The sequence below is a fragment of the Nicotiana tomentosiformis genome, chromosome 3 (assembly GCF_000390325.3).
Source record: "Nicotiana tomentosiformis chromosome 3, ASM39032v3, whole genome shotgun sequence".
In the NCBI taxonomy this organism is placed as follows: Eukaryota; Viridiplantae; Streptophyta; class Magnoliopsida; order Solanales; family Solanaceae; genus Nicotiana; species Nicotiana tomentosiformis.
Genome location: NC_090814.1, coordinates 46,865,128 through 46,882,689, shown reverse-complemented (window position 1 = coordinate 46,882,689; position 17,562 = coordinate 46,865,128). Strand labels below are relative to the sequence as shown.

Sequence of the window (17,562 nt, the reverse complement as noted above, 5' to 3'; positions counted from 1 at the left end):
TATCGTCAAGGCAAACAAAAAAAGGGCTGAGTGCCGACCCCTAGTGCAACCCTATCATGACCAGAAAATGGTCTGAGTCCCCTCCCACCGTCCTTACTTGGGTCTTTGCTTCATCATACGTGTCTTTAATCATCCTAATGTAGGCAACATGTACACCTCTAGCCTCCAAACACCTCCACAAAACCTCTCTCTGGACTTTATCGTACGCCTTTTCTAAGTCAATGAACACCATATACAATTCCCTATTCCTCTCCCTATACTGCTCCATCAAACTCCTAACAAGGTGAATAGCCTCTGTAGTCGAGCGCCCCGGCATAAACCCAAATTGATTCTCAGAAATAGACACACTCCTCCTCACCCTTAGCTCCACCACCTTCTCCCAGACTTTCATAGTATGTCTAAGCAGCTTGATACCCCGATAGTTATTGCAATTTTGGATATCACCCTTGTTCTTGTATAAAGGAACCATCGTGCTCCACCTCCACTCCTCGGGCATCTTCTTCGTTCTAAAAATGACATTAAATAACCTAGTGAGCCACTCCAAGCCCGTCTTGCCTGCACTCTTCCAAAACTCCACCGGGATTTCATCTGGCCGGGTCGCTCTACCCCTGCTCATCTTACACATAACCCCCTTAACCTCCTCAACTCTAATCCGCCTATAATACCCAAAGTCGCAACGACTTCCGGAGAATTCCAAATCACCTAGTACAATGTTCCTGTCCCCCTCCTCGTTCAAGAGACTATGGAAATAGGTCCGCCATCTCCGACAGATAAGCCCCTCATCCAACAAAACTAAACCTTATTCGTTCTTGATGCACTTCACTTGGTCCAAGTCACGAGCCTTCCTTTCTCTTACCTTAGCTAACCTGAACAACCTTTTATCCCCACCTCGACCCTCGAGTTCTTCATACAAACGACCAAAAGCTGCAGTCTTGATCGTCGTAACTGCTAATTTTGCCTCCTTCTTAGCTAACTTATATTGCTCTTTATTCACCCTTCTCTCCTCCTCGTCTACACTTTCTACTAGCTTCAAATATGTCGCTTTCTTGGTCTCCACTTTTCCTTATACCTCTCCATTCTACCACCAATCTCCTCTGTATCCACCAGAGTAACCCTTCGAGATCCCTAATACCTCTCTAGTGGCTTCCTTAATACACTATGCAGTCGTGGTCCACATAGCGCTTGCGTCCCCGTTACTTCTCCAAGCCCCCTAGTCATCAACTTAGCCCCCAACTCCTGCGCTTTGGCTTCCGTCAAGGCTCCCCACTTGACCCTAGGTTGGCTATACACTGCCCTCTTCCTCCTCTTCCTCGTGATCTCAAGGTCCATGACCAGGAGCCTATGAAGGGTCGTGAGGTTCTCACTCGGGATGACCTTGCAATTTGTGCAAAGACCTCTATCGGACTTCCTGCAGAGAAGATAATCAATCTGAGTCACGGCCACAAAACTTCGGAAGGTGACCAAGTGCTCCACCTTCTTCGGGAAACTAGAGTTTGCTATCACCAAATTAAACGCTCTAGCAAATTCCAACTGAGAAGTTCCTCCCCCGTTCCTATCTCCAAAACTGAAGCCACCATGCACATCATCATACCCCTCAGACGTCGCTCCAATGTGGCCGTTGAAATCTCCTCCTATGAAAAGCTTCTCAGTATGCAGAATACCACGCACCATCTCATCTAAATCCTCCTAGAAACACCTTTTGACTTCCTCATCCAAGCTTGCTTAGGGTGCGTACGGACTGATTATGTTCAAAATAAATCCTCCAACAACTAGCTTAATAGTCAACAGCTTGTCGTTCACCCTCCTAATCTCTACCACTAGATCATGGAGGTCATCATCAACCAAGATACCTACCCCGTTTCTGCCCCCGTCCTCCCAAAATACCATAGTTTGAACTTGCCCACATCTCGCGCCTTATCTCCTACCCATCTAGTCTCTTGTATACAAGCTATATTAATCTTCCTTTTCTCGAGAATCCTCGCTAACTCTATAGACTTTTCAATCAAAGTTTCTATGTTCCAAGACCCACTCTCAGCTTGGGGGTTCCCTTAGCCCTCTTACCCTCATTACCCCCCGCACCCCCTCCCCCGCCAGGACACCCCCAAGGACAAGACCTTACCGTACCATCGTTCACCAAAGTTACTATAATCTAGATAGTGTTTTGGATAGCGTGAGGCGACAAATAGTGATGAGGGCCCGCTTTACTGAGGCGAGAGGCGAGAGGCGAGAAGCAAAGCGCTCGCCTTTTTTATGTGAAGCGACAATATATACTAAAAATTAAAATATTAAATTTAAGGAGAAAATTTCAGGTTTGAAGAAGCTCTCTGCCTCTGCCCGTGAAGGAATTGAAAAAATAGAGCCAAAAAAAGAAGAGAAGAAGAAAAAGGAAGGAAGAAAGAATAAAAGAAAGAAAAAGCTCTTTGTTGCTCTGCTGCTTTCAAAAACAACATAGCAAAAAATAAAAGAAGAAGAGAAGAAGAAAAAAAAGGAAGAAAGAAAGAAAGGAAGGAGAAAGAAGAAGAAAAAAAAAGAAGGCAGAAACTCGAATGAGAAGAAGAAAGAAGAAAAGAGATGAGAGAAGCGTACCTGATGAAGAAGCTTGAAGAAGAAAGAACAATCACTGATGGTCTGTTGTGGCTGGGTCGACTTGAAGGAGAAAGAAGAAGAAATAGCTGAAAGCCCTAATCGCTGGTCTTTTTTTTTTTCAACTGCCTTTTTCTTTCTTTCTTTTCAAAAAGCAACGCTACAGGTCGCATGTCGCTACACAGCGCCTCTCGCTCGCCTTTTTGAAATCACAACGCAACAGAGGCAAATAGCATTGGAGGCTCGCATCGCATCGCCTCACGCTATTAGCGCTGAGGCGAGCGCTATTTACAACACTGAATCTAGGATACACTACGCAAACACTACCCTGAAATCAAGCAACAAAAATAAAATAAATAACCGAAATATAACCTCCAACTACTAGAGGTCACAGAGAAAATGGGCAAAATTACTATAATATAGTTTGGGAAGCAAAAATTAAAGAAAAAGACAAGTAATCTAGACAGGCAAGTCCTAACTAATAGCTAAATAAGGAGGTCTACTAAAAATGACAGTAAAACAAGTGATGTTCTATGGATAAAGCAATACAAGTAAGACAAAATATCGAGATCAATGGTAAAGGCAAGAAAGATAATAATTCAAGAAAGATAGAACCAGACTGTAATCGAGACGTGGGGCTTCGCTGGATTATCCACCTTTTAATACAATAAAATGTATTGTTAGTCTTTATATTTAGTATCTCTACATTACAATTCTTGCTAACTTATCTTCGAATAAAACGATCCCTAAGTTCATAGTAGGTTGATCCAATCTTTATATTATGTAGTAGGCGTTTGGACATAAGAATTATAAAATTAAAAAAAATAGTGAAATTTTTTTTAAAGTGAAAATGATATTTGAAAATTAGAGTTGTGTTTGGACATAAATATAATTTTGTGTTGTTTTTGAAGTTTTATGAGTGAAAATTTTAAAAAACATCCTTTTGGAGTTTTTCAAATTTTTGAAAATTTCTAAAATATATTTTCAAGTGAAAAAATAAAATTTTATGGCCAAACACTGATAATGAAAAAAGTGATTTTTTTTTTTAAAAAAAAATGAAATTCTTATGTCGAAACGGGCTCACGTGGGTAACAAATAATTCTTACTTGGACTACAATAGAAATTTGAGTTAGTTGAAAGGGATGGTGAGGTGATGCGATGAACTATCGAACTGCTACTTTTATCGACGTGGTACTGCTATCAGTGTCGCAGATTGTATAAGAAATTAGAAAGTGACACAGATTTAAAGATTTTTCTTTTGGTCGAAATATATTTCTATTTCTACTAGAGTGAAAATTTTCTACTTTTGTTAAACGATAAAAATAAATTTCAAAAGATTTCTACACTTTCGTTAAATGATAAAAATAAATTTCTTTACATAACTAACATGGCCAAATTGGCATATAATCTGAAATACTCAAAAACCATGTCTATATACCTTTGTCTCTTTCGAAATTTTGTAGTCCGTAAATTAAGACGTAAAATGAAAAAATAATCGTCAAAGTTAGTTTCAAGATTTAATTTTCTTATCATATACTCTCTCCGTTTCAATTTATGTGAACATATTTTTTTTTTAGTCCGTACAAAAAAGAATGACATATTTCCCTATTTGAAAATAATTTATCGTTATGCAATAATTTATAGCTATACAGAATATATGTGACCATAAATTCAAAAGTCTTCTCTATTTTCTTAAATTCCGTGGTCGATTCACATAAATTAGAACGGAAGGAGTATAATACTCCAAATAAGTCATTTATGTAATAATTCAAAACCAAACAAAATGAAACAAATTAAAACCAGACAGATATCAGTCACCCCATTTTCATACTAGCATATTTATTTTTATTATTTGAAAAGAGAAAAAAAAAAAAAGAGAAGAAAGGATCAGATGTAGCCTCCATTGACACGAATGATTTGTCCATTAACCCATTCAGAAGCATCACCTGCCAAAAACCCAACAAACGGCGCAACATCCTCCGTCTGTCCAAGTCTTCCATGTGGACACTCATCAATTACCCTCTTTATCATCTCCTCTGTTTTCCCATCGTAAAACATCTCCGTTGCTATGGGTCCCGGCGCCACGCAATTCGCCGTTATTCCAGTCCCTTTCAGCTCCTTCGCCAGTATCTTTACCATCGCTTCCACCGCCGCCTTCGATGCCGTGTAAGCCCCGTATCCAGGCCTGAACGCCGCCGCTAACGATGTCGTTAAGCATATTATCCTCCCCCCTCCGCCGCGCTTGATTCTGCTCGCCCCTTCCTTGCAGCATATGAAAGCCCCACGTGCGTTCACTTCGAAGGTCCTGTCGAAGTCCTCCAAGTTTGTGTTTAGGATTGATGGGTATTTACCGTCGAGCACGCCGGCGCAGTTGACTAAGATGTTGACCGGCGATTGAAAGGCCGATTCTGCAGAGTCGAAGAGGGATTTGACTTGATCTGGGTCGGAGATGTTGGCTTTGACGGCGATGGCACGTGGGGAGGAATTGGAGGTGGAATTGATTTGGGATACGACGTCGTCGGCTTTTGTGGAGTTGGAGGAATAGTTGATGACGAGCTTAGCACCCAGAGACGCTAAATGAAGGGCGATGGCTTTGCCGATGCCACGAGAAGAGCCGGTAACGATGGCTACTCGATCTTGGAGTGGGAAGTTTTGGCCTTGGCTTGATTGCTGAGCAATATCGACGTTTACTTCCGCCATGACTCCAGAAAACTGATGAAATTGCTACAGGGGAAAGGGATAAATGAAAGTGTGAATAGACACTGAGGATTGAGTAATAGGAATAGGAAGATTACATGAATGAATATTTATATAGACAGTGAAAATGAAGAGAAAGGGTTGGAAAATGGGAGCTAGGTATCGAAGGGGTTGGACGTCACTGCTCAAGTCACTTACTAAGGGAACTTTTACTCTTTCAGAAAATCCCTTTAAGAACAAGACCCTCGGTCTTCATTTAAAAAAAAAACGTATTATGAAAATAAATAAATAAAAACTGTTTGAATCCAAAATTAAAAATTTATCCTTAACTTAGGGAAGTAATCATAGTCTTTTTTTCTAACTGTCTTGATCGATTTAGATTCGCTAAAATCCTTAAAGGTATTTTTTAAATATACCGTTTATTCTTTATAATATTAATAGTTATCAATTATAATCATTAATATTTTTAATAAGAAGATATATACTTTAATTATATTGCAATAAAAATAATTGTGCTTCAGTTCCAAATAAATATGAATTTTTACTTTTTTTTTAAAATTCAACTCATGTCATAGCCGCGCCAAAATAAAATAAGAGACTTTAAATATCTAATAATTAATAATATTTAATATTATTTAGATACAAAGTTGCCACCTATTATCGTTTATTTACTTGTTCATATAAGAAAACCTAAATTATTCTCATCATTGAAGTCATAAAAGTGCTTAGTTTCATCGGAAAAATCAACACAAATACTACAAATACTAATCAACTCGGAAGTAAAAGTCCTCATCATTTTAGTGGGACTAGTATAAAAACGTTTTACTTGAACGGTTGCAAAACTTGATTTCTTTTACGGTAAGGTAATTCTAAATTACTTTAATGTCCCTTTATGGCCTTTTCGATCGGTGACTCAGATCGATAGCTGGGCACGGGACAATATTTAGTTTAGAATTTTAAAAATTGTCTAGGTATAATTATCACTCGTACAACCAGACCCCTCAGAAGTTCCTGCACTAGCTGATGCCCTAGCCTGTTGCTGGGTAGCTACCAACTGTGTCAACAAATGCACCGCACTCCTCAAGTCCTGATCTGATGGAAGTGGAGGGGGAACTGGATGTGCGGTTTCCCTAGGAATCTCCGTAGTTGGTGGAGGAGCCGGTAATGGCTGAGTAGGGGTCTCACCTTGAGCCTCAGACTGGGCCCCATCTACTGGGGGTACCCTGCTGGTCCCCTCACCTACTGCTGTATCTCTCCTCTGGCTAGCCGTAGTCTTCCTAGTCACCGTCATCTGTGCATGCAAACACCAACACATAAGTTTAATTCAAATTTCCTATAACTCAGTTCTGTAGCACGATTTAGATTTCAAAGAAGGGTAACCAACTCCTAAATGCCCTGTAGTGCCCTGCTTATATAATGTGGTGCACAACACATCTATAAACAAGACCCTACTAGACACGGCTTGTAGACTCCCTAGGACAGAACTGCTCTGATACCAAGTTTGTCACGCCCCGAACCTAGGAGCGATACAAGCACCTGGTGCCTCACCTAACCTGGCGTACCAAATTGCGACTAAGGGACTCTGAACACATAATGTCATACTTTGGCCATGGGGCCACCTTGCAAGACAATTTGCGAAGCAAAATATAAAACTGAATGGAAACTAGCGCTAACTAAACATCAATATAAAGCTAGGCTGAAAAGGCCGTCATAGCTACTACAGCTGACAAACCACCAAATTATACATACCAGGCCTACAAACCCAACATACTGCACTAACCAACAGGATATGTCTACAAGCCTCTACTGATAGATGTACTATGATCGGAACAGGGCCCCGACCTACCCATAACATATATACAGATATACATAAGATGTACACAACACTCTAGACCTGGCAACTCCGAAAGACGTGGAGCTTACCGATCAGGCTGAACTCGGGAAACACCTACTGAGGAGATCTACTCGTCTGTCTATCTGAACCTGCATGCATGAAATGCAGCGTCCCCGGAAAAGGGACGTTAGTACGAAATAATGTACCGAGTATGTAAGGCAATAACATAACTGAAAATCGAAACTGAACTGATAATATAATAACTGGAAGTAACTGGGAGTCAAAGATGATCTGGAGATATACTTACCTGCTGATACTGACTCAACTCCTTCAATATAGTAAGTAAAATAATTGTACGGCCTTATAAGGCTCGGTATATATAACTGCTCTGCCATAGTAGGCTCGCTCATAGGCGCTCGGCCATACTAGGCTATGTATCTCGACCATGCTGGGCTCGCTCATAGGCGCTCGGCCACAGTAGGCTCGGTATATAACTTTCCATCTGATCAGAGGTTGCCCAATAGGGGCCTGCCCATCGATTATAGCTCGATGGTAATGAAAATACTGTAATACTGTATATATAGGCTTGCTGCTCTCTTGACTGGAAGAAGACAATACTAAAATTGAATATAGAGTCTCGATAAGGAATAATATTGTAACTTATGAGACTAGAATAGTGTGAATAAATTCATGAATATGAACTTCTCTTTTTGTCTCATTACTAACACATGTAGCTACGAGATCATGCCAAAATGAAGGAAGGCTTAGCCTTAACATACCTTATCACAATCTTTCCAATCACCAAGTTGAACTCACCTCTTCGCACCTTAATCTACAAGAATGATAATAATACTATCGTTAAGTTACGAAAGGTACAACTATCGCACAACGAACGACAAACCTATTTTGTATTAAAACGGGCAGCATCTCCCCTATAATCCTTACTTCCTCCAAATTCAAGATAACACCAACAATACAAGAACAGAACAATAACAACATATATACATCATTTTCCAGCCCTATATACACCATCAAATACTACAAAACAGCCCAACACACCCCAATCTTTTCGTACACAAAACGACCACCGTAGTAGTGTCAAACGACCCAAAAATGTTATGACGAACGACCAGCCAACCACCCTACATTTATATGGTGTTTATAAACCCCCTTCCTCCTCCAAAACTCCACAAAATAGTAGTAAAACACGCAGCCCAACAGCAACACAAAACAATCCACAAAACAGTCCGCTACAAGTGAATAACTCGAACTCACGGCTTCCGATCACCGTTCCGTGAGTTCTTACAAGTATAGAACGACTTACCATGAATTTACAGAAGAAAAATTGGATGAAAGAGAGAAGTAAACTCACCTTATTTGTTGGATAACTCAGCTTTTATCTTGGTTCTTCAAACTCTAGGTTTTACCTCCAATTGGAACTTGAAAGGGAGAGAAAATCAATTAGGGTTTGTGAGAAATTTTTGGGAGGATTCTTTGCAGAGCTTATGTCTGGTTATTATACTCTATTTTAAGTCTAATATATGAAGAAAATAGGCCCTTAAAAGGCCTCTTTGGACGACCTGAAATGGCCCATTTGTTTGGGCTCTCATTTAAGCAAGTAGGTGACACACCTACTTGTCACCTAGCAGCTTGCGCAGTATCGCACAAATGCCCATATCTTTCTACTCCAATGTCGTATTGACAAACGGTTTAATGCGTTGGAAAATAAACTCATAGATCTTTAATTTGATAGGTGGAACACCCCATAACTCTAAGTATATTGGGAGAAAATCGCAGTTACATTTGACCCAAAGTTTCAGTAAAACTTATGAATGTAACTTGTGATGACTTTCATCGACTTTTGTTCCACAACTCTCTTGACTTCAAAACATAACACACAGATATCATACGACTAATATAAATCATAACATAATCTCCTTATCATGTTAAGCACCCTAGTCTCACCCCAAAGGTATATGTTATAACATTCCCAACTTGTCGACTTTCGACGAAACATTATTTTCTTCAATTGCTTTATCTTCTGAACCGCCCAACCCTCTTTGTACTTGTTGTTCATGATCTTCAATATTTGTAACCTCAGAGGTAACATGATTAAATTAATTTATATACTTTTAAATATTATCTCATTTTTGGTCCTACATTAGTTTACTTACGATGCATTTTTATGTACGAAAATATAGGGTGTAACATCATTCCCCCTTGGAAACATTCGTCCTCGAATGTTTACTCTTAGAGACTTTGGAAACTTTTGCCAGAGTATCCTTCGTACACTAGGTTAAAACCAACCTGTACGTAGCCAGAAAATATACTATGCATGCCACACATGGCCAATGTTTATAAATAGCAACACTTTGCCTCACCAACCGTAAATCATAAATACTAAAAGTGAAAAATAAAAGCTTACCTGCTGACCTGCTAGCCTGAATAGAGCTGTGTTGTAGCATCCCATCTCGAGCCATATCTTCAGTTTGAAATAGGTGGGGGTATTTAGACTTCATTTCTTCCTCCGATTCCCACGTCATCTCTTCTACATTCTTGCTCCTCCATAAAACCTTTACGGAAGCTACCTCCTTATTTCGTAGATTGCGGATTTGTCGGTCTAGGATGGCAACTGGAATTTCCTCGTATGACAAGTCCTCTGTAATCTGTACATCATCCGTGGGCACCACTCGGGTAGGATCGCCAATGCACTTCCGTAGCATAGATACGTGAAAAACCGGATGGACAGACTCCAATTCTGAGGGCAACTCTAACTCATAAGCTACTTGGCCCACTCTCCGAATGATCCTATAAGGCCCAATATACCGTGGGCTAAGCTTGCCTTTCTTGCCAAACCTCATCACGCCCTTCATAGGTGATACCTTTAAGAATACCCAGTCATTAATCCTGAACTCTAAGTCTCGTCGCCGCATGTCAGAATATGACTTCTGATGACTCTGAGCTGTCAACAGTCACTCCCGGATAAGCTTTACTTTCTCTATGGCCTGTTGAACCAGGTCTGGCCCATATAACCCAGATTCCCCAACATCAAACCACCCTATAGGAGATCTGCACTTACGCCCATACAAAGCCTCGTACGGAGCCATCTGAATACTGGAGTGGTAACTGTTATTATATGCAAACTCGACAAGAGGTAGATGTTCATCCCAACTTCTTTTAAAATCCAACACACATACTCGTAACATATCCTCGAGCGTCTGAATTGTGCGCTCGGCTTGTCCATCAGTCTGTGGATGAAAAGCTGTGCTGAGATTCACCTGAGTCCCTAGACCTCTCTGAAATGACCTCCAAAAATGTGCTGTAAACTGAGCCCCACGGTCAGATATAATAGAAACTAGTACTCCGTGTAGCCGCACTATCTCCTTAATATATAACTTTGCATAATTTTCTGTTGTATATGTAGATCTGACCGGTAGGAAGTGAGCTGATTTCGTGAGCCTATCGACTATCACCCATATGGAATCGAACTTACGATTAGAACGAGGTAAACCCGTGATAAAGTCCATGTTTATCGCCTCCCATTTCCATGTCGGGATCTCTATAGTCTGCATTAGCCCTCCAGGCTTCTGGTGCTCTATCTTCACTTGCTGGCAACTAGTACATTGGGCGACAAACTCAGCAATGTTCTTCTTCATATCATTCCACCAGTACACATCCTTAATGTCATGATACATCTTCGTCGATCCAGGATGGATGGAATACCATGAATAATGTGCCTCTGACATAATCCTGTCTCGTAGCCCTGCTACATCTGGAACACACAAACGACCCCTGTATCTGAGAACCCCATCTCCCTTGAGCTCTAACAATGGCTTCTTCTGCTGCGGAACTCGCTCTCTCAACTCGACCAACTTTGGGTCCTCGTACTGCCTTTCCTTGACTTCCGCTATGAGGGATGATTTTGTAGTGTTTTGGAGTACAACTCCACCATCCTCAGAATCTACTAACCGAACCCCCAACGAAGACAATTGATGAATCTCTCTAGCTAATTGTCTTTTCTTGGGCTCTACATGTGCTAAGCTACCCATAGATCGGTGACTTAAGGCATCTGCTACAACATTAGCTTTCCCTGGATGGTAGAGAATGTTAACATCGTAATCTTTCAATAACTCAAGCCATCGCCTCTGTCGCAAATTCAACTCTTTCTGCTTGAAGATATATTGTAGGCTTTTATGATCAGTAAATACATCAACATGAACACCATATAAATAATGCCGCCATATCTTAAGTGCATGGACAACCGCAGCTAACTCGAGGTCGTGGGTCGGATAATTCCTCTCGTGCTTCCTCAACTGCCTTGAAGCATACGCAATTACCTTCCCATGTTGCATCAGGACACATCCTAACCCGACACCTGATGCATCACAATACACGGCATAACCCTCTAGACCCTCTGGAAGTGTTAGAACTGGAGCTGAGGTCAACCTGTTCTTAAGCTCTTGGAAACTCTGCTCACAAGCCTCTGTCCATTGAAACTTAGTTTCTTTCTGTGTCAACTTCGTCAATGGTGCCGAAAGGGAAGAAAAACCCTCTACGAACCTTCGATAGTATCCTTCTAAGCCTAGAAAGCTACAAACCTCTGTCGGAGTGGTAGGTCTAGGCTAAGATTTCACGGCCTCAATCTTCTGAGTGTCCACCTTTATCCCTTCATCTGATACAATATGCCCCAAGAATGCTACAGACTTCAACCAGAACTCACATTTAGAAAACTTAGCATACAACTTACGATCACGGAGGGTTTGGAGTACCGCTCGCAGGTGGTCCGCATGCTCATCCTCTGAACGGGAATAAACCAGAATATCATCAATAAATACTATCATGAACAGATCTAAAAATGGTCGGAATAGGCTATTCATCAAGTCCATAAATACAGCGGGTGCATTAGTCAACCCGAAGGACATGACAAGGAACTCGAAGTGGCCATATCGGGTCCTGAAGGTTGTCTTCGGAATATCTTTTTCCTGAACTCTGACCTGGTGGTACCCCGACCTCAAATCTATCTTTGAAAAGCATCTAGCCCCCTGCAACTGATCAAACAAGTCATCGATCCTTGGAAGTGGATACTTATTCTTAATAGTTACCTTGTTCAGCTGCCTATAATCGATACACATCCTCAGCGAGCCGTCTTTCTTCCGCACAAATAGTACTGGTGCACCCCAAGGTGAGGTACTGGGCCTGATGTAACCTTTCTCCAACAAATCTTTTAACTGCTCCTTCAACTCCTTCAATTCGCTAGGTGCCATTCTATACGGAGGGACGGATATTGGTTGAGTTCCTGGAAGCAAATCGATGCTAAAATCAATCTCTCGCTCTGGAGGAATACCTGGAAGCTCATCTGGAAACACATCTGCATACTCTTTGACTATGGGAATAGACTGAAGTGTAGGTATCTCAGCATCTGCATCTCTAACTCGCACAATATGATAAATGCACCCTTTTGCGATCATTTTCCTCGCCTTCAGATAGGAAATAAACCTACCTCTGGGTGTTGGTGTATTACCTACCCATTCAAGGACTGGCTCACCCGGAAAATGAAATCTGGCTGCCTTTGCTCGGCAATCAACTGTGGCATAGCAAGCTGCCAACCAGTCCATGCCCATGATAGCATCAAAATCCATCATCTCTAGCTCAACTAGGTCAGCTGAGGTCTGACGACTACAAATTGTCACCGTACAACCTCGGTAAACCTGTCTAGTAATAATCGATTCTCCGACCGGTGTAGATACCGCAAAAGGATCACTTAGTATTTCAGGCACTATACCAAACTTCCTAGCGACAAATGGGGTAATATACAATAAAGTAGATCCTGGGTCTATCAAAGCATAAGCATCGTGAGAGCAAATGGTTAATATACCTGTCACAACGTCTGGTGAAGACTCTTGTTCCTGTCGACCTGCTAAAGCATAGATACGGTTCTGATTACCACTTGAACTGGAACCTCTACCTCTGCCTTGACCTCTACCAGCCGAAGACTGAGACTCGCGCCCTGAAGGATGCACAGACATAGATGATCCTGTTGCTGAACTCGCTGGTTGTGCCATTCCCCCCGAATCTCTATTTGGGCATTCTCGCATCATATGCCCTGGACGCCTACATGTATAACAAGCATCAGAACCTGCTCGGCATTGGCCCAAGTGTCCTCTACCACAGATGTCACACCGTGGAGGAAATGACCATGTCTGCGCAGATCCTCGCTGTCGCTGCAAACCCGATGCCCATGAGCTCTCACCTGGTCCTGACTGAGTATAGCGGTCATACCTGTAACCCTGTAACTGAGGTGGCGGAGGCCTAGGTGGCCGTCCGAAGTACTGGGTCCTATAACTACCCTGATATTGCTCCTGAGACCTGGGAAATCTCATCCTCTTACGTTGCCCTTGCTCAGCCCTTTTTGCACCCTGCTGCCGACGCCTACCCCTTTCTATATTCTGGGCGAATGCCTGAATCCGAGAGATATCCATACTATCCTGCAATGCAGCGGTGGCACATGCCTCGGTTAACTCTGGGGCTAACCCTGCTATAAACCTGTGAATCCTGTCCCGCATAGTAGCAACTATGGATGGTGCATATCTGGCCAATGAGTCAAAACGGAGACTATACTCTCGAACACTCATATTACCCTGCTTGAGGGCTAGAAACTGATCGACTCGAGCCTGTTGGATCTCCCGTGGTAAGTACTGGTCAAGGAAGGCATCTGAAAAATTCTCCCAAATAGCTGGAGGTGCATCACGTCCCCTGGACCTCTCCCATCCCTCATACCAAAGGATGGCTATATCTCGGAGTCGAAAAGCTGCTAGCTCAACTGCCTCTTTCTCCGTGGCATGCATAACACGAAAGATCCTGTGAAGCTGATCTATGAAATCCTGCGGGTCCTCCCTCTGATCTGTCCCCGTGAACTCTGGGGGACTCAAAGCAATAAACTCTCGGACCCTTGAACTCCCAGAACCCCTCAGAAGTTCCTGCACTAGCTGATGCCCTAGCCTGTTGCTGGGTAGCTACCAACTGTGTCAACAAATGCACCGCACTCCTTAAGTCCTGATCTGATGGAAGTGGAGGGGGAACTGGATGTGCGGTTTCCCTAGGAATCTCCGTAGTTGGTGGAGGAGCCGGTAATGGCTGAGTAGGGGTCTCACCTTGAGCCTCAGACTGGGCCCCATCTACTGGGGGTACCCTGCTGGTCCCCTCACCTACTGCTGTATCTCTCCTCTGGCTAGCCGTAGTCTTCCTAGTCACCGTCATCTGTGCATGCAAACACCAACACATAAGTTTAATTCAAATTTCCTATAACTCAGTTCTGTAGCACGATTTAGATTTCAAAGAAGGGTAACCAACTCCTAAATGCCCTGTAGTGCCCTGCTTATATAATGTGGTGCACAACACATCTATAAACAAGACCCTACTAGACACGGCTTGTAGACTCCCTAGGACAGAACTGCTCTGATACCAAGTTTGTTACGCCCCGAACCTAGGAGCGAGACAAGCACCCGGTGCCTCACCTAACCTGGCGTACCAAATTGCGACTAAGGGACTCTGAACATATAATGTCATACTTTGGCCATGGGGCCACCTTGCAAGACAATTTGCGAAGCAAAATATAAAACTGAATGGAAACTAGCGCTAACTAAACATCAATATAAAGCTAGGCCGAAAAGGCCGTCATAGCTACGACAGCTGACAAACCACCAAATTATACATACCAGGCCTACAAACCCAACATACTGTACTAACCAACAGGATATGTCTACAAGCCTCTACTGATAGATGTACTATGATCGGAACAGGGCCCCGACCTACCCATAACATATATACAGATATACATAAGATGTACACAACACTCTAGACCTGGCAACTCCGAAAGACGTGGAGCTTACCGATCAGGCTGAACTCGGGAAACACCTACTGAGGAGATCTACTCGTCTGTCTATCTGAACCTGCATGCATGAAATGTAGCGTCCCCGGAAAAGGGACGTTAGTACGAAATAATGTACCGAGTATGTAAGGCAATAACATAACTGAAAATCGAAACTGAACTGATAATATAATAACTGGAAGTAACTGGGAGTCAAAGATGATCTGGAGATATACTTACCTGCTGATACTGACTCAACTCCTTCAATATAGTAAGTAAAATAATTGTACGGCCTTATAAGGCTCGGTATATATAACTGCTTTGCCATAGTAGGCTCGCTCATAGGCGCTCGGCCATACTAGGCTATGTATCTCGACCATGCTGGGCTCGCTCATAGGCGCTCGGCCACAGTAGGCTCGGTATATAACTTTCCATCTGATCAGAGGTTGCCCAATAGGGGCCTGCCCATCGATTATAGCTCGATGGTAATGAAAATACTGTAATACTGTATATATAGGCTTGCTGCTCTCTTGACTGGAAGAAGACAATACTAAAATTGAATATAGAGTCTCGATAAGGAATAATATTGTAACTTATGAGACTAGAATAGTGTGAATAAATTCATGAATATGAACTTCTCTTTTTGTCTCATTACTAACACATGTAGCTACGAGATCATGCCAAAATGAAGGAAGGCTTAGCCTTAACATACCTTATCACAATCTTTCCAATCACCAAGTTGAACTCACCTCTTCGCACCTTAATCTACAAGAATGATAATAATACTATCGTTAAGTTACGAAAGGTACAACTATCGCACAACGAACGACAAACCTATTTTGTATTAAAACGGGCAGCATCTCCCCTATAATCCTTACTTCCTCCAAATTCAAGATAACACCAACAATACAAGAACAGAACAATAACAACATATATACATCATTTTCCAGCCCTATATACACCATCAAATACTACAAAACAGCCCAACACACCCCAATCTTTTCGTACACAAAACGACCATCGTAGTAGTGTCAAACGACCCAAAAATGTTATGACGAACGACCAGCCAACCACCCTACATTTATATGGTGTTTATAAACCCCCTTCCTCCTCCAAAACTCCACAAAATAGTAGTAAAACACGCAGCCCAACAGCAACACAAAACAATCCACAAAACAGTCCGCTACAAGTGAATAACTCGAACTCACCCCAAAGGTATATGTTATAACATTCCCAACTTGTCGACTTTCGACGAAACATTATTTTCTTCAATTGCTTTATCTTCTAAACCGTCCAACTCTCTTTGTACTTGTTGTTCATGATCTTCAATATTTGTAACCTCAGAGGTAACATGATTAAATTAATTTATATACTTTTAAATATTATCTCATTTTTGGTCCTACATTAGTTTGCCTACGATGCATTTTTATGTACGAAAATATAGAGTGTAACATCAGCTCTTTCTCTTGTTCATCAGTGCTGGCTATAGCAAGCCCGGGTCGAGGGTAGATATTTTAATAAGGCTGAAACTATCCTCCTTGTGTGGTCTAAATCTATTTTATCTTTGTTTGTTCAATTTGACTTAATTTATTGCTTTGTATCAAATTAATCCGCGTATCTTTAAAATCACTTACAAATTAATTATTATCCGCTTTTTAGGATAAACGGTTTGGCATCTACCGTGGGGCTAAGGATAATAGCGGCAATTTGATACAAGTTCCCATAACACACCCTATTTTACACTTGTTCTTTGGAGTATCTTTGATTTTAGGTTAAAGTGTGAAATGTCCAACTCCCAGTCTGCCCCTCTAAACGTGGATGCCGAACCCGACCACCATGGCGAGAACAACAATATAGCACCCAGTAACGAGGTGCGCCCCGTCGATCTCAGCGGAGTTCCAGCCGCGGACCCAATCGACGCTATCTCGCATGTGGCCATCAATGCAAATTTGCCTACTGATCCTGAGAACAGCGTCCGCAGGAAAGTTCGATCGATTGCCCAAAATACGCATAGCGGTGAAGGTGATGGGATCAATTTGTAGGTGATCTTCAAAATGTTATAGGCTCAGCAGGCAGCGATAGCCCAGTTGCAGAATCAAAGCCGCGCGCCGAGCAAAATTGAGCCCGAGCCATCCCGGGAAGTCACCCGCAGAAATTGAGACCGAATGAAAATGAATCGGGGACCAACCCCGAGATCATAAAGATGCTCGAGGAGCTGACAAAACGGGTAGAATCGGGAGAGAAGAAAATCGAAGCCAATGACAAAAAGGTGGAAACTTATAATTCGAGGGTCGACCAAATTCCAGGGGCACCACCGATACTAAAAGGCATCGATTCCAAGAAGTTTGTGCAATAACCTTTTCTTCCAAGCGCAGCTCCGAAGCCGATCCCTAAGAAGTTCCGTATGCCCGAGATTCCTAAGTACAACGGAACAACCGACCCAAATGAGCATGTGGCCTCCTACACGTGCTCCATCAAAGGGAATGACTTGGAGGATGATGAGATTGAGTCCGTCCTGCTGAAAAAGTTCGGGGAAACTATGTCAAAGGGAACTATGATATGGTATCACAACCTACCTCCT

General features: G+C 42.2%; 2 protein-coding genes across 2 annotated transcripts; both read right to left on the bottom strand.

The window, feature by feature from the left end:
* Positions 1-1,125: 1,125 nt before the first annotated feature.
* On the bottom strand, positions 1,126-1,671 carry LOC138907753 (uncharacterized). Its single transcript, XM_070198361.1, has one exon. The coding sequence runs from the start codon at positions 1,669-1,671 to the stop codon at positions 1,126-1,128; it is 546 nt and encodes a 181-aa protein (XP_070054462.1).
* Positions 1,672-4,243: 2,572 nt separating this feature from the next.
* LOC104109083 (NADPH-dependent aldehyde reductase-like protein, chloroplastic) lies at positions 4,244-5,474 on the bottom strand. The gene has a single exon (XM_009618287.4). The coding sequence runs from the start codon at positions 5,281-5,283 to the stop codon at positions 4,471-4,473; it is 813 nt and encodes a 270-aa protein (XP_009616582.1). The 5' UTR covers positions 5,284-5,474; the 3' UTR covers positions 4,244-4,470.
* Positions 5,475-17,562: the final 12,088 nt, after the last annotated feature.